Raw genomic sequence first — 25992 nt, 5'->3', positions numbered from 1 at the left:
CAAACTTATGGTTACCAAGGGGGGTGGGGTGGGATGAATTGGGAAATTGGGATTGACATGTATACACTACTATGTATAAAATAGATAACTAATGAGAACCTACTGTATAGCACAGGGAATTCCACTCAATGCTCTGTGGTGACCTAAATGGGAAGGAAATCTAAAAAAGAGTGGAGATATATACATATATATATATATATATATATAACTAATTCACTTTGCTGCACAGCAGAAACTAACACAACATTGTACAGCAACTATGCTCCAATAAAAATTAATTTAAAAAAAGATTTTGTACCTAGACAATGCAAGAGAATCAATTAAGAACTACTACAAATGATAAGACTATTCAGTATGGAGGCTGGGTTCAAAACTGGTACCTAGAAATCAACATTCTTCAATGATACAAACAATAATTGGCAGTGCTGTGGAATAAAAGATCCCATTTTCAAAAACAAAAAAATATAAACTACTACTATAAACTACCATAAAATATAAACTATCAGTAACTGATTTAACTATCTATCAAAATGAAAACTACACATACACTGTAACCCAGTGTATCAACTTGTAGACATTTATCCAAAAGATACATTCTTATATGTATAAAGTGTCATTTATACTAGGTGATTTATTGCAACATTATTTGTAATAGCAAAGGATTGAAATGGAATTTGAATATTCACTCAAAAGATTCTGGTTATATAAATTATGGTACATCTATATAAAAATTTATGTAACCGTAAAATAAAATAAAAGAATGTGGCAGTACTATATAGAAGATTCTACAAGGGATATTGTTAAGTGAAAGAAGAAAACTGTAGGAAATATGTGTAGTATGCTAATCTTTGAGTTAAAAAAGGAAAGAAAAAATGTATCTGCATATATTTGTATAGGATATCTCTGAAGGATACCTAAGAAATTATGGTATTTCCTCAAACCTAAGAGCTTTTGATGCTGGGGCTTCCTTCATCTGACCAGGGCTGAACTGTGTCACAAATTCATATGTTGAAGTACTAACTCCCAGTACCTCAGAGCGTGACTGTAGCTGGAGATGGTGGTGCAGGGGGCTTTTAGGGGTGATTAAATTAAATGAGGCCCTTAGGGTGGGCTCTGAACCAATGTGACTGGTGTCCTAAGAAGAGGAAATTTAGACACATGGAGAGACACCAGGGATGTGTGTGCACAGAGGAAAGACCATGTGAGGACACAGCAAGAAGGTGGCCATCTGCAAGCCAAGGAGAGAGGCCTTAGAAGAAACCAAATTTGCTGGCATCTTGATCTTGGACTTCCAGCCTCCACACTGTGAGGAAATACATTTCTGCTGTTTAAGACCGCCCCCTCCCCTCTCCCCACTAACATTTTGTTATGGCCGCCAGAGCAGCCTGAGACACCAAATGTCATCAGAAGGTTGTTGCACAAGAATGTCCTAACTGCCACCTGTCTGTCAGTGATTATGAGACAAATTCTGATTTCAAAGAGGCAGCGTGTCAGAGACAACAATAAATTGAATCAATTGAACTAACAACACTGGTGCCTCTGGGGTGGGGGGTGGTGGATAGAGAGACTGGGGCCAGGGATGGGAGAGACTTTTTACTGTACCATTTACACAATAAAATTATAATTTTGAAAAGGGGGTATGGATCACGATGATAGATTAGTAAGATTCATACGGTGGGAAAAATATCTGAGTTTCTTTGTAAGCAGACTGTCTCTGGGGAGGAGAAGTGGGAGATGAGTAGCAAAGGCAGGGAGGCTGACTTTAAAAAATATATATATATATTTATTTAGGCTGCACCGGGTCTTAGTTGTAGCATGTGGGATCTTTTAGTTGCAGCATGTGGACTTCTTAGTTGTGGCATGGTAACTCTTAGTCGTGGCATGCATGCGGGATCTAGTTCCTGGGCCGGGGCTCAAACCCGGGCCCTCTGCATTGGGAGCGTGGAATCTTACCCACTGGACCACCAGGGAACTCCTGAGGCTGATATTTTTCATGAACATCTTTTGTACCTTTTGACTTTTGTACTATGTGTATTAACTAGAAAATAATTAAGAAACATTGTTAACTTAAAAATTTAAAAAGTTAAACGTGGTAAGTTAGTATCAGTTGAAAGACCCCTACCATTTATTGAGCACCTATTGTGTGTGTGTGTGTGTGTGTGTGTGTGTGTGTGTGTGAGTTTGTGAGAGGCACTTTGCTGACATCTTCACTAATACTGACAGGTTCTTTGCAAAAAAAAAAAGTACATTATCCCCATTTTGTAGGAGGAGACTTACATTGAAGGGGATAGAAAACCCATCTAAGGCCACACAGCTGATTAGTGGCACAGCAAGGACTGAACCCAGGGCTCACCCTTGCCGGAAAGGTGTGGATAAACAGAAACATGGGTCCTTAGTCCTCTCCTGTTCCCCACCCTTCTCAGCCCAGGGAGCCCCAGGGAAGGCTTGGCCCTGCTAACGCGGAGGCCAAGTTGCTCTGGGAGGACAGGGAAGGCCCACTGCCCACCCAGAGGCGTGTCTGGAGACCCCAAGGAGCCACATGGGCCCCCAGGTCTGGGGTCGGGGAGGATAATAGGTGCAGGGCTGGGGCAGCCCAGGGCACCTGGGGCTGGGCCTCGGGGAATTTCAGAAGCACCACAGCAGTGCCTGCCCTGCTCAGGAAGGGGACAGGAGTCCCTATTCCCCCAAAGACCCCCAGATGCTCTAATCCACAGGTGAACTGGCTCCCGGCCTCCAGTCTTCATCAACCTCACAGCTCACTTTAGTTCCAAGCCCAGGCTCTGGTCCAGTTTGTCTCCATCCGCAGAGTCTGCAGGATGACCTCTGACCTCACATTTTCTCACGGCCCTCAGCTGGCAGTCTGGACTCGGGCTGGGGTCAAATCCCACCCTATTAGGGGCAAGAGGGTGGTAGTGGCACCTGGCCCCGCTCCTCACCTGCCCTCCTGCCTCAGTCCCTATCATCCATCTCTCCTGGACCCTCTGGGGGCCAGCTCTGCTGCCCACACTCTAAGACGGCCGGCCCACTGCCCTCCGGGGTGCCCTCGGCTGTGGGCCAGGTCCAGATTGGCCCGCAATCAGGGGTAGTGACGCCCTGTTCCCTTGGCCCCTCTCCTCCCTTCAAGATCTGGCTAAGGGGCCACTTAACCATCTCCAGCCGTCCTGACCTGGCAGGGTGTTAGGCCAGACACAGGTTGGGGTGGAAGTGGGGGAGGCCTGGCTCCTTCTTCTGCATGACAAAGGATGGGGGCTGCCCTCCCGCCCGACCGCTAATCAGCCCATTGTCAAAAGTCTCCCAATCCACATTCGATTTCTTCTTTTGGCCTCTGGCTAGGGTTGCCGGATTTAGCAACTAAAAATATAGGACTCCCGGTGAAAGGTGAAATTTCAATTTCGGATAAACAACAAATCATTTGTTAAAGTACATCCCAAATTGTGTTGGGTATTTCATCTGGAAGCCCAATCCCTGGCTGATTGCCCAACTGTTTTATTTCCCCAGTGAAACTCTTCAACCAGGCAAATCCACGTTCACGTGGGGAAGTCTCAGGAAACTGGGGGACATGTCCCCTGCCCCTGCCCAGCCCTGATCACCTGGATTGCGTCCACTTGGCTAGCTTCAGGGGGTTGAGCAGGACTCTGGCTGGAAATAGCTGAGGCTGTGGAAAGAACTGTGTGCTGGGAATCAGCAGACCTGACTTTACGCAGGTGTCCATCGAGAACAGTTGTGAGCCTGGGGATGACTTGCCTCTCTGAGCCTTGGTTTTCTTGGCTCAAAAACTGGAGGACGGGATGGACTGGATGGTCTTTTCGACTCTGACCTCTGAATCCATGAACAGCCAGGAAGAGGGAGAGGATGGGCTTCCTTATTGGACAAAACCCCATTGGAACTAAATTATCCCAGGCTCCCTTGCCTAGGAAGACCCCCCAGAACACCGGGGAGAATAATGGGTTTTCCAACCGCGGACAGCCCAGGAGCTCAACAGCTCCCAGGAGCCCTTTGAACGCCAGGCTCAGACGCTCATCCCGGCAGGCAGGATCGGTCCTTAGGCAGAGAGTCCCGGTGTTGAATTGGCGGTTTAGCTGCTGCAAGGAACAGGCCTCTACGTCCACACTCCAGGGACGGGAGTTTGCTCTTTGACTTGCGGGACAGGGGAGCTAGCACAGAATGAGATCCCTGCCTCTGCTTCAGGAAACAAGCTTTTAACTTTAACTGGTGAGGGACCCCAAGCCAAGGTAGAGGCTTCTGACCCACAACAATAGCCATCTGTCCACAGTCCAGACAGCCCCCTCCTCGGGGCTCAGGGACCTGTCTGGCCGCTGAACTCCCAGGAGGTCCGAGGGGTGTGACCTCCCTCCCTCCCGGGCTCCCTCCCTCCCACCACCCAGGCCCAGCCCAGGCCTGGCTATAAAGCTGGCCCAGCCTGGCCCTCAGCACACCCAGCTGGGACCCTCCCGGAGCCTCGTCCGGGGACACGTCCGCTCTGCCCCTCCGTCTCCCGAGCAGCACCATGCGGCCCCTCTGGCTCTGCTGGGCGCTCTGGGCGCTGCCCCTGGCCGGCCCCGGGGCGGCCCTGACCGAGGAGCGGGTCCTGGGCAGCCTGCTGCGGCAGCTGCGCCTCAGCGAGGCTCCCGTCCTGGACGGGGCCGATGTGGAGAGGCTGATCATCCCTGCCCACGTGAGGGCCCAGTACGTGGCCCTGCTGCAGCGCAGCCACGGGGCCCGCTCCCGGGGGAAGAGGTTCAGCCAGAACTTCCGAGGTGAGGCCCTCCCTCCCTGCTGCAGCCTGGTCCTCGCGGGGTGGGGGTGGGGGGGGCTGCTCTGGGGAGGCGATCTGGGGGCGCAGGGTCCACAGGGTGATGAGGAGGGACCATGGACTGTGAGGAAGGCTGGGCCCGGGCCCCTGGTCTCTGTCTGCACTGAGGGCCACCCCCTCGGGGCCAGCAGGAGCTGGGCCAGGCTGGACCCGCTGCCAAGGCCAAGGCAAGACCAGATATCATGGGGTAGGGAAGCAAAGTGGAAAGAGGGGAGAATAGAGAAAAGACAGACTGTCAAGGGGACTTTGTGCTGGTGGACAAAAAGGCTGGCCTCAGCAGAGACTGTTGCCTCAGAGAGAAAGGACCTCTGAGTTCAGTTCTCAGTTGTGATATTTGTTTTACTTTGTACAAGTCACCGAACAACTCTAGCCTATTTGCGTTTCTGGAAGTGAGATTAAAGCAGCTCTGACTACTTCCCAGAGTTGTGGGTGTTCTATGAGATGGGAGGTACCAGGTCTGAATCCTGTTGCAGCCTGTCACCTCCCTGGGGCTGGGGCTCACCTCCTCAGTGCCCAGAGATAGACCCGGCCAGGTATCTGGGGAGATGAGGAGACCTGGACACCTGGGGTGGGGGGGTGACTGCTTGTGGTCACGGGGCTGGCTGGTCAGGTGATCGTGCTGCCCACCCGGAGCCTCAGGTGTTGGGGACCTGTTGCTGGTGCCTCTGAGGAGGCTGTCGTACCCATCCTCACCATTTCCCTCAGGGCTCAGCAGTCCCACAAAAGTTGTTTACAGGCCCCTGGCCACTCTTCCTCCTTTGGGGGACATTTCACTGGGCATAAGCAGGAAAATGAGAGTAAATTCTGGGCTCTTCCTCTGGCTCCTAGGAAAAGCCAGTCTCAGCCAGTGACCATAGATTTTCACCAGCTGGGTCTTCTGCCTCCCGCGCTCCATTCCCCCTCCTGCCCCTTTGCCTAAAGAAGGCTGTGGGTTTGTAGTCCTCACTGGAAGCACCAGTCTTTGCAGGGGTCTCAAAGCTGCCCCTACCAGGTGAGGGCAGACGCCACTAGTAAACAAGCCCCAGCCTCAGATGATGGGGGAGAGCCTGCTTGGCCCTAACAGTTTTTCTAGGAGTGGAGGTGCTCTCTTTCTGGCCTGGCCCATCAGTTTCCCAGCCCCCAAACTCTCCCTAGGGATTACTGGGGAAACCCTGTTCACTGGACCTGGGGGCCCTGCCACCCTCAGAGCTCCCCTGGTGCCCGGAGGAGCCCCGCTGACCCCGCTCGTGTCCCCAGAGGTGGCCGGCAGGTTCCTGGTGTCCGAGGTCTCCTCGCACCTGCTGGTGTTCGACATGGAGCAGCGGCTGCCGCCCCACAGCGAGCTGGTGCAGGCCGTGCTGCGCCTCTTCCAGGAGCCGGTTCCCAAGGCCGCGCTCCGCAGCCATGAGCGGCTCTTCCCGCGCAGCGACCGCGCCCGAGTCACCGTCCAGTGGCTGCACGTCCGCGATGACGGTTCCAACCGCACCTCCCTCATCGACTCCAGGTGGGGAGGTGGCGGCTGGGGTGTGGGGCGGGGGATGAGGAGGGGGGCTGGGCCCGGCGCGGGAGGAGGGGTGCCCTGGGGGAGAAGGCGCAGCGCAGTCCGGGCTGGCCGGGCCCCTTGCGCGGGGAGGGGAGGGGGAGGAGAGGGGAGGGGGAGGGAGAGGCCCCCCCCCCCGGGGCCACCCCAGCCGTCCCAGTCCCCACCCCTCAGCGCGGGCCCGTGTCTCCGTGTGGTGTCGCAGGCTGGTGTCCATCCACGAGAGCGGCTGGAAGGCCTGGGACGTGACGGATGCCGTGAACTTCTGGCAGCAGCTGCGCCGGCCCCGGCAGCCGCTGCTGCTGCAGGTGTCGGTGCAGCGGGAGCACCTGGGCCCGCTGGCCTCCAGCGCCCACACGCTGGTCCGCTTCGCCTCGCAGGGGCCGTCGGGCGCCGGGCAGCGGGAGCCCCAGCTGGAGCTGCACACCCTGGACCTCAAGGATTACGGGTAGGTGCTGTGGGTCAGATGGGTGAACCCGAATAATGAGGCAAATGGCGGAATTAAACTTATTTTGAAATGGGCAACTTTACAGGGTGCTATGGGAATGGATGAATATATAAAATTTCTCCTAACAGTCTTAGGAGTAATATCAGATCGAATTATTTATTTGGGGGTTATTTCTAGTTATCCATCCTTACACAAATAGCCAGCATTTTGAACATAACAAGAGATGGACCATAAATCTCCCTCCAGATGCCCCACGAAGCCCCGCCCTGGGCTCCCTGACCTCTGCCCTCCCAGCTGACCTCTGCCCTCCCAGCTGACCTCTGACTCTGCCTCTCCTTGCCCTCCACAGAGCTCAGGGAAACTGTGATCCTAAGGCACCAGCGACCGAGGGCACCCGCTGCTGCCGCCGGGAGGTGTACATTGACCTGCAGGGGATGAAGTGGGCTGAGAACTGGGTCCTGGAGCCCCCAGGCTTCCTGGCCTATGAGTGTGTGGGCACCTGCCAGCAGCCCCCAGAGCCCCTGACCTTCAAGTGGCCATTTCTGGGGCCGAGACAGTGCATCGCCTCAGAGACGACCTCGCTGCCCATGATTGTCAGCATCCCGGAGGGAGGCAAGCCCAGGCCCCAGGTGGTCAGCTTGCCCAACATGAGGGTGCAGAAGTGCAGCTGTGCCTCGGATGGGGCGCCTGTACCGAGGAAGCTGGAGCCGTAGGTGTGGGGTGCAGCCATGGAGGGACTTGGCTTGTGTGTGTGTCAGAAGTGTTCCAGGTACCGGGAGAGATGGGGGTTACTGAACCGTGGATGGCACATGTTCTGTGCTCTCTCCTGAGTTCTTCTGACCAGCCAGCTCACCTTCTGATTTTTCTTTCCCAGGAACAAGTCTCCCTGGCCACTGGGTAACCCCTGCCCAGTCTACCTTTTCTTGACATTATTCACTGCACTGTATCCTAAGCACTTATCTGTGTAGATTTTGTAACCTAAGAGGAGAAACCACAATTTGTCATTCATTGTTTCCTTGTCCTGGGCTGAGCTCTGTGGTATGGGTGGGAGATGCAGCTGCCACTCTGGGCTTAAAACCTAGGGTCAAGTATGGGTTGTGCATTCCCAACTCAGATAAGAAGAGTATTCTGCAAGAAACAAATAAAACAGATTTTATTCGGTATTGCTGTGTTTTACCCAGAATCCTGCAAATTGTGAGGGAACAGAAAGTTCTATAGGGATTAGGTCAACCAGATTAGAAAACTAAGGGAAAAGCTTAAAAAGACTTGTTCGAGGTCTCAGTTAAGCGATACAGGGTACTAGGATCAAAACGCATTGATTCTAAGGTGCCTGTCCTCTTAGGATTAAGGCAGAATTTATTTTGGTCATTGTTGTTGACATTTTTACTTTTCTGGGCACAGGGAGTGGGCTTTATTTCAATTCTACTTGATACAAAATTTTTAAAAATCTGTGATCAAAATCATCATCAATATTACAAGAATGTGGGTCACTCCTTTAGATTTGGGGGCAGATAAAGGGAGCAAATGATTAAAATGGTGAATATAAGATTTTTGAATGCCAAGATTACACTGGCTTTTAAACTGAGTTTGATGTAGGATCTGGGCCTGGGGCGTGGATGTCTTGGATTCCTTGCCAGCCAGGCTGCACAGCTCTCATTAGCTATAAATTCTATATCCTCTAAATTTTCATTTTCTTGTCTATCAGATAGAGACAGTCCCTGACTCCTGTACTTTTACTGGAGATTTAAGGAAATAGTGTTTTGTTTTGTTTGTTTTTTTAATATTTATTTGGTTGTGCCAGGTCTTAGTTGCAGCAGGTGGGCTCCTTCGTTGTGGCATGCTTGTGGGATCTAGTTCCCTGACCAGGGATCAAACCTGGGCCTCCTACATTGGGAGCACAGAGTCTTAACCACTGCGCCGCCAGGGAAGTCCCAGAAATAGTATTTTTATAAGCACTCTACATACTGCCTGACACGTAATGGGGGCTATGGTTATCTCAACTCACATTCTGATCTATCTCGGCCTTCTCTTGATTTTGAAATAAACAACGGAAAGTCAAATTTAGAAATCCCTTCCCTCTCTGAAATCAAGGATCCTAACTTTTCTCTTTGTCAGTGGCTCCACCAGGTTAGGGGTTAGAACTTTGCACTTCCCTGGGCCCCAGGGCACAGACCAGGCAAGGGGGGCTCCCTTGGCAGCTCCCAGGCTCCCAGGGACGGAATAGGGACACGCAGGTGGGGCGTACGGGGGGGCAGAGAGTGGACAGAGGCAGTCTGAGAAGCCAGGGGCAAGTCCGGCGGCCATACCCAGGAACCTGCTGGAGGTCAGGCATAGGCCCTTGGCAGCCGGAGGTGAGAGCAGGAGAGATGATCAGGTACCTGCGCAGAAGGACAAGGGCTGGGCTGAGCTGAGCGCAGGGGCCAAGGGCAAACTGTGGGAAATAACTAGCGGCTGGGGGTGGAGGAGAGGGAGGAAGCCAGATGGGACAAAAGGAGCTGTTAGAGAAGCAGGAGACATCCCCTACCCCACCCCACTCCAGAGAGCCCCAGGCTGGTGCTGGAGGTGTGGGCAGGGAGGGAAGGAGAACACTTTGACCATTTCCAGGAAAGAGGAAGGCCCAGAAATGGAAGACAGGTCAGAGGCCCTGCAAAGCCGCACACGTGCGTGCGGAGTGAAGGCCTGTTCAGGATTTACTGATTTCTAGTGCCGGAAGAACCTGAGGGGAAGCTTCGGTCCCACCCCTCGTGTTGCAGACGAGGAAACCGAGGCCTGCAGAAGAGGGCAGTTTGGTGCCGCAGGCAGGCGGTGGTCTTCGGTTTCACAGGGTGCGGAGTCCTCACTGAACCCCGTCCTGCGTGTGGCCCAGCGCACACCCCGGCGCCCCCGGGGAGCTTACAGTCCAGTTGCGGAGGCCGCTGGCTCATAGGAAACAGCTGGGCTAGATGGGTGGCACCCGGCGGCCTGGTCCTGCCAGTACCCGCTTTGGCTCCAGGGGACCGCTGAAAATACTGCGACCTCCGTTTGGGGCCAAACGTAGGACGCACCCACCCACCCTCCACAGGGCGTTCCCCGTCCGGCTGCCCAGAACGGTGGGGGAGCCGCGGCCTTTCACACTGGGAGCCGGGTGACCGCGGACTGCGTGGAGCCGAGGTGCGGGCTGAGCCCAGCCGAGCTTCCCATCCTCCCACTCCCCCTGGCGGGCCGAGGAGCCGGTCGCGGAAATTCAGTGCAATACAGGACAACCAAGAACATTTGCTGATGCTCTCCCTGCGCCTCCCCCTGTGCTAGGCCCGGGGTTCCCCGAGGTGCCGGGGCAAGGGGGACGCGCCGGGGACTGGGGAGAGGAATTAGCCGTGGCGGCGCCCTCCTCGGTCCCAGGATGCGAGCCGGCCCGGCCGGGGTCTGCAGAACATTAGGAGGAGCTGCGCGGGCTGAGCAGCCGCCCCGGGGCCAAGCCAGGGCGGAGGATCGCCGAGGGGCGCACGGTCCGGGGCGCGGGAGCCGGCGGCAGCGCAGACGCCTGTCCCGCCGAAGCTGCAAATTGAGCAAGCAGTGGGCATGGGTCTGCGCATGTGCACGAGTGCCGGAGTTTCACTTTGTAACTTGTAAGTAGTCTGGACGCCGCCCCGCCCGGCCAGGTGGAGCCAGACAACCTCCCCGGGCCGCGCCGGGCCGCAGCGCCGCCGCCGCAGGTAAAGGGGAAGAAGCGTTGGGAGGGGGGAATGTTGCCCTCCGCCTTTCCCGGGACGTGCAGGACCTGGGGTCTACGTCAGGGTGCCATGTCTAGTGTCCGGTTCCGGGGTGCGGCCCTCCGGCCTCCGCAGCCCCGACTCCGGAGCAGGGGGTGACCGGGTGGGTGGGAGGAGAAGGTCCGTTCCTGGGCCCCGCAGACCCCGCGCCCCTCCTCCAGCGCCGCGCCTCTCCACTTTCCTAATGACTTTTCGGGATTTCCCCCTCCAAGGCTCCAACTTTTCGCTTTTATGGCTGATCCCTTTCTCTTCCCACCCCTCTCTTTGGGGTTTTCTCAGCTGGTGTCGACCTCCCAGCCTAACCCGGAGCGCAGGCTGGGGGCCCTTCCTTCTCCGACTCTGCGAGGTGGGCCTGGGAAGGGGCCAGGCATCTGAGTCACCTGCTGCTGGGAAGGTAGAAAGCACCTTGGGGCTGCTCCCCGGTGACCGCTCCCTGCAGCCCTGGTGGAGTCCCGAGGAGGGAAGCTGGGGGTTTGGGGAGGGGTGGGGAGGGCGAGGAGAGCTCTGCCAGGAAACCCAAAACGCAGAGGTGCCAGTACCTGATAAGCCCGGCCACCTGAGACTCTGGCGTGGCCTCTGTCTTTCAGCTCAGGCGGTGTCCTGAAGGGCAGCAGGCCACAGCGGTACACAGAATGACCCGCCAGCTTCCTTCCACGCTGAAGTTGTGTGGCTGTGTCCCAGCCCCACAGCGTGCAGGGTTTGAGGTTAAGCCAGTGGACTGTGCTCACCACTCCAGGCCCAGTGCATACAAGGCGGCATCCTGGGGTCTTTCTCAGGCCCTGGCTCCTGCAGGGCTGTGGACAGTCGTTGGCAAGAAGGAAAGACTCCAGGTCGTTGCTTATTGGAGAAACGACCCATATTTCCCTTCTCCCTTCTGCACGCCCATTGTCTTTCTACCTTCTCCCCTCCTCTGACAGCTGTCAGGTAGTCCTGAGTCTGCTTCTGCATTGAGGTGGATGTGTACAGAAGCAGAGGCCTCCTTTTGCCTTCATTCACCTCTTGTTTGTTTAGTTTGGGGGCAAAGGTCTCCCTTGGCTGTTCACTGGGCTGTAACAGGAAAAATATCAGATGGGGTCCTGCTATCCCTCATGTTGTCTTTCCCACTGTCTGGAGAGGTGACAAAATGAGAGGAGGTTTTGAGCGCCCACGAAGGCTCAGTGCCTTATGGACGTTGCCTCTCACCAGCCCTGCAGGAGAGACGTCATTGTGCCCGTTTTATGGAGAAGGAAGCCAGATCGCAGAGCGCTTAAGCCACTTGTCTAAAGGCACGTGGTGCTGAGACCCTAACTCCAGAGCCTGCTCCGGTGACTGCCGGCTGCCCCCGCCTCCCCCTGCAGCCAGACCCTGTGCCGTTTCCTTGGCGCTCCAGGGCTTGTGTCTGTGGAGGTAAATGGTTGTCCAGGTTCCTGGGCCCTGTTTGGTGGGGCTTTAAGGAGAGGTTTGCAACCTGCCATCTAGAACATCAGAGTCACCTCCTGTAGCAGAAGGCCTGGAGCTGCTTGTCATCCTAACAAGGTCGGAAAATTTGGTGATGATAAAAATACCCTGAATTTGCAAGAGCTGACGATGCTCGCACGCTTCCTGCAGCGTTGCGTTACCACTCCTGGCAGGGGCGGCGTAGAGATCTTCAGGTGTGCTACAGGGGCCAGCAGCTACCAGCTCAGGTGGGCAGGGGCTTAGCATTGGCGGCTGACTTCTTTGGCAATTTCGGGACCAGCCATGGCATTGAGCTCTCAGTCTCACTGGCCACAACCAGACTGTACGGTGTATGTGGGCTGAACTTTGCGTTGGGGCCTGAGTCACCTGCTGCTCACCTGGCGCCTGGGCCTCAGCAGTATATCTTGCCTTTCCTGAATGAGGTGATGAGCAGAGAGCTCTCTGAAAGGCATGGACAAGACTAGGCATTCACACATGCGTATCTGACAAATATGGGATGAGTGAACATTGCCAGGCAGGGCGCCTTTGGCCACAGGGCCTAATTGGTGGTTTGGCCCCTGCCCAGCACTACCAGTCTTTTGCCCACTGAGCTAGCTCTCTCCCGGTCACCACCAGCTGAGTTCCCTTCTCTCCTCGTCCCGTTCCTTCTGAGCCTGGCGGGGCCGCCCTGTGGTGCGTGTGTTTCCAGCTGCCCGCTCAGAGCGTGCCCGTTTGGGAGGATGCAGGGGGCTGGCCCTGGAGGGACCGTCATGGTTCAGCAGAATCTGGACTTTCCATGGGTAACAGACTACGACGAAGCAGGAAGTTCTGAGAGAGAATGCGGGCCCCCAAAGCCGTGCCCTCACCTGGAGGGGGAAGGCAAGACAGGCCACCTCTGGGGAGTCCTGAGGGTCCATCCCAGGCTGCTGGGACCTGATGGCTGACCTCACTGAGTCCTTCTTATCAAACCTTGTCAAACCACCCAGGGGAGCCTGTTTGACTTAGAGGCGTGACTGGGGCTGAAGCGGGGAGAGGAGCCTAGGTACCTGCTTCCCGCGGGGCCTCTGCTCTCCCAAAGCTCAACACAAAGCAGCATTGGTGAGGCTCATCCTGCCCCAGCACCACTGCAGTAGCTGCCCCTTTCCAGGGACAATGCTCCCTCTGTGACCATTTTATGGGGGTGGTTTTTTTCTTTCCACTTCACTTTTCAAGTCTTCCTTGTTTGTTCTGCTGCATTCCTTTTTCCTGATTCTAGCCTTTGGGGGCCCTGGGGAAGCCTCTTGGGGCCTGTATGAGGTCCTGGACTCAGTCTTCCTGGAGCCTACAGCTGCCAGTACTTCTGTGGGGGGAGGTCCACTGCCCTGGCTTCAGTAGGGCCTTGAGCCGTTGGACAAGAGGGGGCAGGCTGGACCCTCAGGTGATGCTGGAGAAGAGAGGAGAGAGGAACAGGGCAGCACAGAGGAGCGTGGACCCTCCGTAGTGCTAGGAGTCTGGGGAGAGAGCCAGGGCAGGAGGGAGCGCATTGGAAAGAACCACAGGCTCCGCACGAGCGTTTGAGTTCCGACACGTTGGGGCACGTGTGAGTGCAGGGGAAGTGTGCTGCAGGGTTTCAGACCAGAAGCCCTGAACTGGAAGAGGGCAGCTCCCACGTGCCTCTGACGGTCTGTGTTCCTTCAGGGAAGTCTGTAAAGGCTGGTGGCCCATGACCCCAGTCAGGAAAGCCCTGCAGGAAATGAGTGGCGGACCTGAGGCAGCTTGGGAGGGTGGCCAGGGCTGCCACTGCCTTTGCTAGAGCCTGCATCAACTGAGGTCCTCTCCAAGGCGTTCATCCACACTTCCTTCCCCTGGCATCTGGTAAGTGCGGGGGACAGGAAGGAGGGGCAGGCCTTTGCCAATCAGTGTCAGGCTGGGCGTTCTGCTGGGGTGGTGCCAGGGGGTGGGGTTTAAAGGAGGGAAGCTAAGACCATCTGTCTGCCCGAGGCAGCTTTTGTGGCTCTGCCCTCACATCCTCCGGCCATTGCCCAGTCTCTTAGAGGGATGAGAGAGTGACTTGGCCTTCTGAGGAGTCCTCCCATGCCCTTGACCTGCCACCTCCCCCCACCCACCCTGCACTTCCTGTCGTGTGTGTGTGTGTGTGTGTGTGTGTGTGTGTGTGTGTGTGTGTGAGACTGTTCCCAACCCAGCCGTCCCAGGGGCCAGAATTGGGAATCACCTTCCCCCAACACACATCCTGCCAGTATTACCGGGTAGTCCAAATATCTGTCTGTTCTCTGTACCTCCTCTTCTTGTCCCCAAGATTTTTGTCCCTCTAACAGGTAGAGAGACCAGACTTAGCCGAAGTCCCCTGGGAATCTAGGTTAACCAGATTTAAGGAGGTGGGACCTTGAGAGGAAGGTGTTGCTGAGCATTTCTCCAGGCTCTTCAGCCACAGACAGTGTGAAAAGCAGGCCAGAACTTGGCTACTAACTCTGGGGCCTTTGGTGTTTGGAGATTTCCATTAGTTTCACCTGGGTTACCAGGAGCCTCGAAGGAAAAGTCAACAACCAGCCTGGAGCGATATTTGCTTTGGAAATGCTGGACCTTCCAGTAAGGCTAGGGGTGTAGGAATGAGAGGGCAGAGCCTGGGGAGTGCTCCAGCGGTGCACGGTGGGCGACTCAGGGGTCCCTGAGGAGGCCTGGGACCCCATCCTCCTCACCCTAGACCACCCCCTTTTGCCTTTTCTGTCTCCTCTCCGCTACCCCTCTCCTGGCTTTTAATCTCTCACTAAACTAACCCATGTGTGTAGCCGGCTGCAGAGGGAGTGTGGCGTAGTGGAAAGAGAGCTGGCATCTGGGACCCAGGAGGCTGGGTCTGAGACCCAGTTCTGCCCCGACCAGCTCCTTAATCTTAATCTCTGAGCCTCGGTTTCCAAGTGTATGGAGTGGGCCTGTCTCTGAGGCCCCGGCCTGACATCCTATGAACTCTTGTCTGTGGCTCAGATGATCAAGAGTTGTTGGGCTTCCCTGGTGGCGCAGAGGTTGAGAGTCCGCCTGCCGTTGCAGGGGACACGGGTTCGTGCCCCAGTCCGGGAGGATCCCACATGCCGCGGAGCGGCTGGGCCCGTGAGCCATGGCCGCTGAGCCTGCGCGTCCGGAGCAGGTGCTCCGCAACGGGAGAGGCCACAACAGTGAGAGGCCCGCGTACCGCAAAAAAAAAAAAAAAAGAGTTGTTGCACTTGGACACTCTTCCTCCTCCTCTGTTGATTCCTGTGCCCTGCCTGGTCTCCCCTGCCTGCCCTCCGGACCTCCCAGGGTCCCGCTGTAGGAATGACTTCCCGGCAGTCGTCCCTGAGGCTGGAGGAACTTGGCACCCCTTAGGCAGGCACCACAGCAGCTCCTGTCCTCCCCTGTCCTCCTGTTCACCCCCGCTGGGGAGGCGGCCAGCTGTGTCCTGGGTGAGCCATCCGCCCGGTCCATCTGACCCTCCGGGCTGTTCCCACAATGGAGCTATTCTCTGTGGGCTCTGCCGGGCGCTCGGGGCCAGTGTCTGCCTCTCCCCGATCCCTGTGCCCCACCAGCCCCTGGAGGAGACACCCGCCCTTGGCTCTGCCAGCGCTGGCTGGGGAAACCACGGGAGAGTTGGAGCCCTGACCCTCCGCCGGGTCCCATTCTCCAGGGAGGACCAGCACGATGACTGACTCCCCATTCCTGGAGCTGTGGCAATCCAGGGCGGTGGCCATCCGCCAGCGGCTGGGCATCGGGGACCAGCCCAACGACTCCTACTGCTACAACTCGGCCAAAAACAGCACCGTGCTCCAGGGGGTCACCTTCGGTGGCATCCCCACTGTCCTGTTCATAGACGTCAGCTGCTTCCTGGTGAGACTCCTTGGGAATCGTGTCAGTTATTTGTTTGTTTAACCTCCATCCCCCAACTCCCCGCCACCCCAGGGCTTTCAGGGAAACTCAGGTGAGGAGCCAGCAGACATCCCTGGGTTGAAGTCCTAGCTCCGCTACTTCGCAGCTCTGTAACCTTGGGCGTGTGACATAGCTTGTTTAGGCCTCAGGTTTTTGCTCTGGAAATGGAGGTAATAATTTTTACCTCGAAGATTCTGGGACAAGATTAAATAAGGCAATATATGTAAAGAATACACATTACGATTCTTTTGATTATTACCATTGTTACCGAGTTATCAGCCCGTCACGTGTCTAAGGCCCCTGGGAAGGGTCAGTCCACAGGGATGAGAGATGTGAATGGGCATTAGAGCAGCTGCAATTCCCAATTTATAAATGTCACCCCCCTGTTCCCCACTGGGGTCCCTGGGCCTTTAGAGGATCAGACGAGAAAAGGAGAAAACCGGGGAAAGGCGAGCTCAGTGCCGACCCTCATAGGTGGCCTTTCTTTAGTTCAGACCTCCTTGTTCCCAAAGACCGCCCCCCCAACCCAATCTGAAATATGCCGTATTCTCCCCTAGACTGGCTCAGACATGCTAGGTGAGATTTACTGGGGCTCAGGGGCACCTTCTTTTGACAAGTGCCCATGGGATGGTTGGTCCCTCTTGTCACCTTCTCCTCCCATGTGGTGGAGGCCATCTGATTGAACAGGGTAAGAGGGGATGGAGGGAGTAGACCCCTTGGACTGCTTTGGGCCAGAGGTTAGGTGGGGGCCTGGGGGAGGGGGTTTAGGGTAGCCCGAGGGCCCCCGTCCCTGAAGGAGGCGGGTATCCAACCCAAGTTTGCTTGGGGGGAAAAATGTTCATAGGAAGAGGGAAAGGGAGTCCTAACTCCTCTTTGCATTTTCCTCCCTAGGATTAAAGTCTAAATTGTTGCCTTAGACTTTTGCTACATTTGTTGGTCCTCTAAGGGCAGATGTGGGAACCCGTGTGCTACTCATGTTGCTTTTACGAAAAAGGGCTCTTTAAGTGCCGAATAACCCACGTCTTGGAGCCAAAACCCATTTGTAGGTTGAGAACAGTCATATCTACCAGCCTTGGTTGGGAGGAGGGAGTAGGCAGGAGAGTGGTGACGGATTTGAAGGTTGGTGGGATTCATGGAGGAGGGTGGCCCTAGAGCTGTGATCCATCCAGCGTCTCCAGGGAGGGGAGGGTCTGGGCCAAGGAGAGAAGTCCGGAGAGGCAGGCTGGGGTGGGTATGTCTTGGTTGAGAAGAGAGAGTAGCTCTCCGGTGGAGTGTGCTGGTGGGGGTGGATTTGTATTGCAGGAAGTTACGGGGATTGGGGGTGGGGTGGAGGAAGGGACCCACCAAAGAGCCAGAGGGGCCTGGAGGAGAGAGATGCGTGGGAAATGTCCACACCGCTCGAGCCAAGGGAGCAGCAGCCAGGGCAGAGGGCAGGCACTTACAAGCCGCCTTCATGTTTATCCGACAGCAGGACTCACCTGCCTTTGAAAATATATCAGCAACTTCCAGATTCACCTTGAGAAAATTCTGCTGGAACTCAGCCCCTCTGGGGTCCAAAACCCACATTTTTTTTTTTTTTTTTTTTATCTTGAGAAACAGAGCAATTTTATTTGTGCTTAAGCATGAAGGAATACCAGAAAGCGTATCATGACGTGAATAAAGGGAATGTCCAACACGGACAAATAGGACGGAGAAAATGCCAGTTTCCATGTTTCCTTTCTGCATGTGCAACTCAGCGTAGGAGACCCTGATTCACTACAGCTTTGGGTGCTCATTAACTTCAACAACCTTTCTTTCTTTTTCTTTCTTTCTTGCTTGCTTGCTTTCTTTCTTTTTTTTTAAATATACAATGTTCTTTATTATAAATTCCATTTAGCCAATTCATTCATTAATTTTTTTAACATTTTTATTGGAGTATAATAGCTTTACAATAGTGTGTTAGTTTCTGCTGTATAACAAAGTGAATCAGTTATACATATACATATGTTCCCATATCTCCTCCCTCTTGCGTCTCCCTCCCTCCCACCCTCCCTATCCCACCCCTCTAGGTGGTCACAAACCACCGAGCTGATCTCCCTGTGCTATGCGGCTGCTTCCCACTAGCTATTTTACGCAAAACCCACATTTAAAACCACAGTTCCTGACTAGGGCAGGCAGGGATATACTGATTAAAACGCTGAGCCCTGAAGGGAGGGAGCCTGTCCAGGGAGGGGAGACAGGCAGGAGCAAGACAGAGGACCTGCAAAGGTGGACACGGAGGGAGCGAGGAGACAGTCTAGAATCGACAGACTTAGAGCGGAAAGGGGGTTAGAATTGAGTCCAGCGCCTGGCGTTGCTGTTGGGCGCACAGGCCTGCCGAGGGCCCAGCGTGCTCTGCGCCAGGCGTCCCCAGGGCTTGCCTCCAGGAGAACCAAACTCAAGATAAAGATCTGACCACTTCTGGCTCAGCTTCCAGGAGCTCTGCTACCTCTGTTCTGTAATGAAAAATGCAGCTCTATGTAAAGTGAAGGAGGGAGCTGGTCCCCAGGGCTGCTGTGAGGGCCATCCTGCTCAGGAGACCCTGCAGGCACACCAGGGCTGAGGAAGGCCGTGGCTGTCAGGGCTGCCTTGAGACTAAAAGAGCAGGACCTGAGTGCTTGACTAGGGGGCTGCTGGGGCAAGCTCCGTGTCAGTGTTGACAGCCTCTGTGGCTTGGGCACAGGGGACAGGAGCTGGTGAAGGGGGTGAGCACAGCATTGAGCCCTTGAGCTGTGTGGCCTTGGGCAGCTCCGTGCCTTCTCTGGCCCTTTTAGCCCTCCTGAGTCCGGCGGGGCGGGGGGGCGGGGGGGTGTTGGGGGAGGGGTGGGCTTTGCCCCTAAGACAATTGCCCCTAATTAGAAGCCATCCAATATGCTTTTACAAGACCTGATTTCTTTTCTACTTTTAGTTTTTAGTATTGGTATTTTCCATCATAAGAAGAAACTTCTGGGATTATGGCCGCATTGCCCTGGTGTCAGAAGCAAACAGGTAAAAAAGACTCATTATGTCAAGCGTCTGTGTGTGTGTGTGAGAGAGAGAGAGAGAGACAGAGACAGAGACAGAGGCTGGGATGGGGCTGGGGGCTTGTGAGGCCCACCAGGCACAGCCCACACATGATGCTCGTATTAGATTGTGTTCATTAGTGTGTCTGCCAGGCCTGTAGCAGAAACTGTTCTCTCTGCTCTTCACCACAGACCTGTGAGATTAGCCTTGGTACCTTCTTGGTGGCGGTAAGAAAACCATTGCCCACACACCCAGCTTTCCCCCGGGGCTTGGAGCTGGCCCACTGTGAGCCAGCTGCTTCGGGCTACGGAAGAAATCTAGTTGCCTTAGATACTTAAGGCTTTCATCATCAGCTGAGGAGGACGCCAGCTTGCTTTCTCGCCTTGGACATTTTCAAGTGTATCTTCTTTGAGATTAATTAGTTCGGGGCTGGGGATGAGGCGAGCTGGATTGAGAAGGGCAGCAGGGCCGTAGGTGAGTTGCTCCTCTCCTCTGGGTCAGGGTCAGCCAGTGGCCCTAATCCGCCCGCTTCGGACGCTCTGTCACACAGCACAGACTGCCTTGGCCAGGACTCACGTCCTTCCACCTCCACCCTGGGCTCTCTACGCATGTCACCTGAAGGGGGAGAATGAGTTCCAGGTCTGCACAACTGGAATTTCCAGCTCCAACCAGCTGTCCCTCACCCCAGGATCTTGTGCCAAATGCAGCAATAGGAAGCGATTGGGGAAACAGACTGGTCCGGGCTGTCCCGCCCAAGCCTCCCCGGGGGCTCCGCAGGCAGACCCCCACCCTTGCTCCTCAGGGGGTTCCCGTGTTGACACGCGGTCTGTGCAGAAGGGTAATGGGGGTGTCTGTAAATGCACCTCCTTTCCCCACAGTCTCCACCCTGGTGTTTGCGGAAGCCCAAGGGTATTAACCTTGGGGTAAGGTGCTGGGGCCTCTGCTTCAGCTGTGCGCCAGCCTTGGACTGTTTGGGGGGAAACGTTTGAAACACCTGGTGCCTTTTTGGCACATTCACTCCTAGGAGGGCTGAGTACTACAAGAGACTAGAGCACCTGGAAATCAGGGGCCTCCACACTTCCATGGCTGTGTCATCTCGGTCAGGACGCTGAGCTCGTTGGGTTGTTTCCTCTTGCCTCTTCTTGCCCGTAGGGTTACCATGAAGGTCAATTGAGGCAGTTCTCTGGAAAGGCTCTGAAAGTTGAGCTTCACCAGGCCTTATGCCATGAGAAGTGGGATGGTGAAGCCGGGAGTAGGAAAACAGAGAGAAAAGCAAAACGTAGCATATTGCAAACACCTCAAATTCACAGCGCACGGGGTGTTTTTATGGGTTACTCAGAAGAAAGGATCTGCCCGAATTAGCAATGTGAAATGCCCCAGTTCATCAAGTCTAAAATGCTCATGTTTGGCATTTTCTCATCTATGAAATTGGGTGCAACTTATTATCGATGGTGATCATGGTTAACTGACAGCATCCTTTACTCCTTAGTGGTTCAGAAAATAATTGTGCCCTTTACAACCAGTGGTGTCTTAGATTTGATAAAATACAGTATTTATTCCAAGTTTTATTTGCTATATTGGGAAATATATCGTAAACAGGCAACACTTTGAAGTCACTCTACGTAGACCAGTCACAGGGCTGAGGTTCAAGGGTGTGGAGCACAGGATGGTCCACTGATACCCTGACCCCCTGTTATTCATCCCGCGTAACATAGAGTTTGACGTCTCACCAAACCTTGGAACGGTCGATGCCCTTGCCTATATTTTTCACAGGGTGAGTTATGTTTTGTTCCAGCCACCGAGCACTAGTAGCTTTGGTCCTGAGCTCTAAGAGGCAGCGGGATACTAGACATAAGTTTTTAGACCTTTTAAAAGGATTATCTGCCATTTTTCCCTTTTGTGTTTCTAGTGAGTCCAGATTCCAGAGACTGTCATCTTCCTCCTCAGGGCAGCAGGACTTTGAAAGCGAGCTGGTTGGTATTTAAGGGGCAGGTATGGTTGTGGCTGCGGGATGGGGGCTTGCAAGGATGGGCAGTAAAGAATTGGCAGGGAGAGGGCAGTTGTACTCCTGCTGAGCCGCTAACTCTATACCCTTGACCTTGAATGGCACATGCTGGTGAGAGCTCTTCTCTGCTTTGACAAAGACACCTGAACTTGGGAAATACCACAGCAAAGGTGGCAGCTGCGTGATCCAGGATCGCGAGACTTTGATTAATTCTCAGGCACCTGGCTACAGCTCTTGTCTGTGTTATCATACTTAACGGCTTTGTGTGACAGTTAATTATTGACTTGCTTGCTAGCTTATGAGCCAGCTGTGGGCAGGAACCGAATCTTATCCAGCCCTGTTCCCCACCTCCTGACACCCAGTAGGTGCTAAGTGACTGTCAAATGAATGACGAGCAAATATTTGTTTTTCCCAGCTGGTAGTCCAGCTTGAAGTGGTATCAAGTTGAAGAGATACGATGGACGGACACTAAAACCCATGAAACCCTTTCCCTCTCTAAACCTCGCCCCAGGGAACTGTCCAGTTGAGTGGGCTTGGTTCCTTGCTTTTGTCTTGCATCTCATTCAGTTATCTTGAAACAAACAGAAGCCCCCCGTCAGCTTCTCCAGAGCGGCCTTGAACTTTCATCAGGTCTCCATTCAAGTTGCACCATTTGACCCAGGAGCCTGTATAATTCCACAAATTGTCAAAACTTGAGAGACGTTCACAAGATCTCCAGGCACAGGATGCATGTGACAGAGGACTGGGAACACACCGACTCTGTCGCGTTTGGACAAGAGGGTTGCTTTGCTGAATTTGGGACAAAAGCACTGCTTTTTATAAAACGGGAGGTTAGGTGGTTGTTTAAAGTCAAAGATGATGATTATGTCTGCCTCCGAAAAACAGAGATTGTTGGAAGCTAATCCCTGTTCTCCGTTTCCAGGGATGCTGCCCCTGGCTGACTGCGGTCTTCCGCCTGCAGTGAGTACAGCGCGGGTGGCTGGAGGTGTCTTTGTCTGGGTGGGTTTGTTTGGGTGTCGGCCAGTCAGCAGGAGAGAGCCAAGCTGCCTGATCCTGAGCTGGAGTCTCTCAGATACTTTTCAGTTCAGACCCAAAGCTATACTTGGGGGCTGAGAATAAAGGTGGCCCAGGGAGCCCCTGTGCAAGCTAATTAAAGCTAATTTTTTGCATTAGGCAGGAATTATATCTACGTACTATTTAACACGGATATATTTGGATGGAAGCTCTTCTAGGCAGTGTCATGTCTTTGAATTAGTGAAAAGTGGAGAAATAATGATTGCTTAATATATTCAGCTCATGTGGTTAGAAGTTTTCTTTTTTTCCTTAAAACTTGGGCCCCTTGGGCTTCCCTGGTGGTGCGGTGTTTGAGAGTTTGCCTGCCGACGCAGGGGACACGGGTTCGTGCCCCGGTCCGGGAAGATCCCACATGCCGCGGAGCGGCTGGGCTCCTGAGCCGTGGCCGCTGAGCCTGTGCGTCCGGAGCCTGTGCTCCGCAACGGGAGAGGCCACAACAGTGAGAGGCCCGCGAACCGCAAAAAAAGAAAAAAAAGAAAAAGAAAAAAGAAAAAAAAAGAAAAGAAAAAAGAAAAAAAAAACTTGGGCCCCTTGGAGAGAAATCCTGAAAGAGGCGCTTGGTGATTATAAGCCAGTTAGTCCCCTTGCATGTGGTGGGAGAGCCAAGCTGCGAGTCTCAGCTCTGCTGCCTGCGGCCGTATTGCATCCTATCTGAGAAACCGCCGTTGTAAGACGCACAGCACCGAGAATGAGAAAATGCTTCCTATTGTGCTGTGATTGGCTATGATCCCAGGGTGCCCCCCATTTCAGAGGTGTTGAAATATGGAAATGCTATCTTAGAAGTGATGAAATGTGACAGTTCTAGGACATTGGGTATGTCCCTCTCTCTGGGCTTCAGTTTCCCCAACTATAAAAGCAGGCTGAGAATAACACCTGCTCTGTCTAGTTCAAATGCATTCACACGCGTGAGCGTGTTGTGAAGAGTCCAGGCTGGTGAGAATTGTTCCCAGGGGAACTGGCAGAAGGCATGTTGTGCAGAAGAAACCAGTGAACTCTGGTCTGGAGTAGGAGGGGAGGTTTCTGGGAGGGAGGAGGGGACAGAGGTGGGAGAGGTAGGTTTGCCAGCCTCGCCCTTCCCTGCCCACTCCAAAATCATGTCAGCGTTTCCTCCGGAAGTGTCGGAAGTCATGCATGTTCTGTGCAAAAATCCATCACGTACAGAACAGAATTCATAGGAAGAAATTTTAAGTCACCCCTACCCCTACCTCTGAAAGATGCCCTCGGCATGTTTCCCTCTGCTCAGCCACTGCCCATGGCACCGCTGCTTGGGACTTAGGCCATTCCCCTACCCTGGGCTGTGCCCCCCACTCTCTGCCTCGATCGAGTGGGGCAAAGCCAGAAACTTTGACTCATCATCTTCACGTTAACTAGCAAAGGCTGCTGACGGTTTGCACCGCAGTCCATACCCACTGTTTCTATCACTCCATGTCCCCTTCCAGCCCTCTCTGCGAGGACCTCACTTCTCATTGAGTGAGGCCATACCCGTACAGTTGCGTATTCTGCTTTGTCATTTTAATGCTGCATCAGACATATTTTTCCATTTCAACTCCCACTGTTTTTTCTCTTCTGTTCCTGCCACAGAAAGGACTACCCTTTGACTGTTTTTAAGGCTGCAATTAAATTTTTTTTTTTTTTATTTCGCGGTACGCGGGCCTCTCACTGTTGTGGCCTCTCCCATTGCGTGGCACAGGCTCCGGACGCGCAGGCTCAGCGGCCATGGCTCACGGGCCCAGCCGCTCCGCGGCATGTGGGATCTTCCCGGACCGGGGCACGAACCCGTGTCCCCTGCCTCGGCAGGCGGACTCTCAACCACTGCGCCACCAGCGAAGCCCTGCAATTAAATTTTAACAGCTGCTCACGCCCAGCGTTACAACTGACATTTAAAGAGGCCTCTCAGTTTCCTTCCAGATTGCCTTTCCCAGCAAGATAGGGAAATTCGAGGTGTATCTCAAGAAAAAGTTGTTGATGAAAATTACTCACTTATTGGTTTTATTTTTTAAAAATATTTACTTATTTATTTCTTAGTTGCGGCATGCGGGATCTTTTTAGTTGCGGCGTGCACGTGGGATCTAGTTCCCCGACCGGGGATCGAACCCCGGCCCCCTGCATTGGGAACGTGGAGTCTTACCCACTGGCCCACCAGGGAAGTCCCACTTATGGGTTTTAATCTTCACCAATGTTTGTTTAGTAAGCACGTATTGTGGCAAAGTATATGCATTTTGGTAGTGTATTTAGAAGTGAAAACAGTGTAGTCAGTGGCAGAACTTTGTCCTCCAGGTAAGCAGTAAAAAGGGGTAATATTAGCAAGCGTACCGCGAGCGTCCACCCGGCACCAGGCACGGCGTTGGGCCTGGATCCTCACTGCCTCCTGTGCACCTGCTGAGTGACCAGCTAGCTAGCGGGTCGTAGCCTCCCTGCTTTAGGTCCCAGCCTCAGGTGGGTGCTGTGACCCTCTCTGGAGGCAGCTGAGCTGGAGTCCACCGTGGTCTGGCTGGCTGGCTGCAGAGCCCTCGCGCCACACCTTTCACACCTGCCTTTTTATGCTGTGGCCCTTGCTTCCCTGAGCTCTTTCTTCCCAGTGCAGGGCTTTCCCTGTCTTCTGGAAGCAGGATCCTCAGGGTAGCTCCCTGTCAGGAGAATAGGAAAACAGGAGACACCCCCCTCCCCTTCTCCCTCTGTAGCATGGAAGTCTGGCTGTCAGAACCCAGAATCTTCTGGGTCCCCAAATGACCTGGAGACTCCAAATACAGCACTGAGGGTGGGAAAGGGTGGAGCAGGTCGCCCCCCGCCTCTGGGGCCACAGCAGGGACACAGGGAAGAGGCAGGACCAGCGGGATGGACTGAGCCTTACAATGTTTAAAGCAGTAGCTCCAGGGACTTCCCTGGTGGCCCAGTGGTTAAAACTCTGCGCTCCCAATGCAGGGGGCCCGGGTTCAATCCCTGGTCAGGGAACTAGATCCCGCGTGCCACAACTAAACGATCCCACACGCGGCAACTAGAGATCCCGCGTGCCGCAATGACGGTCCGCACGCGGTCACGAAGATCCCACACGCCTCAACAAAGACCAGCACAGCCAAATAAATAGATAAATATTCAAAGATAAGTAAAATAAAGCAGTGGCTCCACCTCTGTCTCCCAGTCTCCCTGAGGAGGAGACGGGAGGAAGGGTGGGAGCCGTGAGCCTGGACACACACAGCTTTGCTAAGGAGATTCTCAGCAGCCCTCTTATCAGTGGCTTTGCTTGTCCACGGGTGCAGGAAAGGGATGAGGGATAATTGTATTTACACACAAACGTGGGCACAGATGTTTCTAGGGACCTAAAGTGGAGCAGTGGCAGTTTCCTTCGTCCAGGAGTGTGGGGCGAGGGCTGAGAGCTCCAGGCTCTGGAGTTCACGTCATAGCTCTGCTGTTACAGGCTGGATGTTTGTAAAAGTTAATGTGCTGTTTCTGTACCTGTTTCCTCATATTTAAAAAAGTGGAGATCAAATTGGGACCTACCTCACGGACGGTCATGAGGGTTAAATGAGATCATCCCAGCCTGTTACCACTACTCACTAGGATTCCATGTGTGTCTTGGCCAGAGATGACCAGATCCTGGAGTGGTGTGGGGAGGACGCCATCCACTACCTGTCGTTCCAGAGACACATCATCTTCCTGCTGGTGGTGATCAGCTTCTTGTCTCTGTGTGTCATCCTGCCCGTCAACCTCTCGGGGAGCTTGCTGGGTAAGGACTCCTCATCTTGCCTGAGTTGGGCCCAGGCAGAGCAGCAGCCCTGGGGAAAGGGCCTCATTGTGGTGGATCAGAACCCCAGGATTCATGCTCAAATTCAGATGTGAGAAGGTCTCAGGGTGACTTTCTGAACTTTTCCATCTGCTTAAAGATCTGGAGAAGAAGCCACCCCAAACCTGGGCCAAGCGCTGGGGCCCCTAATATCTAAGTAGGAGGAAGACCCCAAGACCGATCAGGGGCTTTCAGAGTGTGTTTTGTAGTTTCCTGCCCCCACCCAAATCAGGAGGCCACAAGTCGTGGATCCAGAAGATGTCTGTGTTGCT

The 25992-nt window shown here is 54.1% G+C and overlaps 2 protein-coding genes across 18 annotated transcripts in view; both read left to right on the top strand.

The window, feature by feature from the left end:
* Positions 1 to 4409: 4409 nt before the first annotated feature.
* Positions 4410 to 8037, top strand: LOC113628563 (left-right determination factor 2). Of its 2 annotated transcripts, XM_027122339.1 has the most exons (5): positions 4508 to 4757; positions 6050 to 6078; positions 6181 to 6296; positions 6538 to 6780; positions 7130 to 7711. In XM_027122339.1, exons 1-5 carry the CDS (start codon positions 4508 to 4510, stop codon positions 7491 to 7493), a joined length of 1002 nt encoding a protein of 333 aa, XP_026978140.1. In that variant the 3' UTR covers positions 7494 to 7711. The 2 variants fall into 2 exon arrangements, with proteins under 2 accessions (XP_026978139.1, XP_026978140.1); XM_027122338.1 differs by having other exon boundaries at positions 4410 to 4757; positions 6050 to 6296; positions 7130 to 8037.
* A 2318-nt stretch (positions 8038 to 10355) lies between these two features.
* TMEM63A (transmembrane protein 63A) overlaps positions 10356 to 25992 on the top strand; it is a 33228-nt gene continuing 17591 nt past the window's right edge. Inside the window, exons 1-7 of one of the 16 annotated variants that reach the window (XM_027122310.1) lie at positions 10360 to 10472; positions 13623 to 13799; positions 15601 to 15800; positions 18766 to 18845; positions 20770 to 20833; positions 21788 to 21825; positions 25521 to 25663. In XM_027122310.1, the coding sequence (XP_026978111.1) occupies positions 15615 to 15800; positions 18766 to 18845; positions 20770 to 20833; positions 21788 to 21825; positions 25521 to 25663 (511 nt within the window). In that variant the 5' untranslated portion in view covers positions 10360 to 10472; positions 13623 to 13799; positions 15601 to 15614. The other 15 variants (XM_027122315.1, XM_027122309.1, XM_027122308.1 and 12 more) reach the window with 15 other exon arrangements.

The sequence above is a fragment of the Aethalodelphis obliquidens genome, unplaced genomic scaffold (genome assembly GCF_003676395.1).
Source record: "Aethalodelphis obliquidens isolate GAN/ISIS:26980383/991018 unplaced genomic scaffold, ASM367639v1 scaffold24, whole genome shotgun sequence".
NCBI classification, from domain to species: domain Eukaryota; kingdom Metazoa; phylum Chordata; class Mammalia; order Artiodactyla; family Delphinidae; genus Aethalodelphis; species Aethalodelphis obliquidens.
The sequence above is the reverse complement of the archived record's forward strand: the minus strand, read 5'-3'. Positions and strand labels throughout refer to the sequence as shown.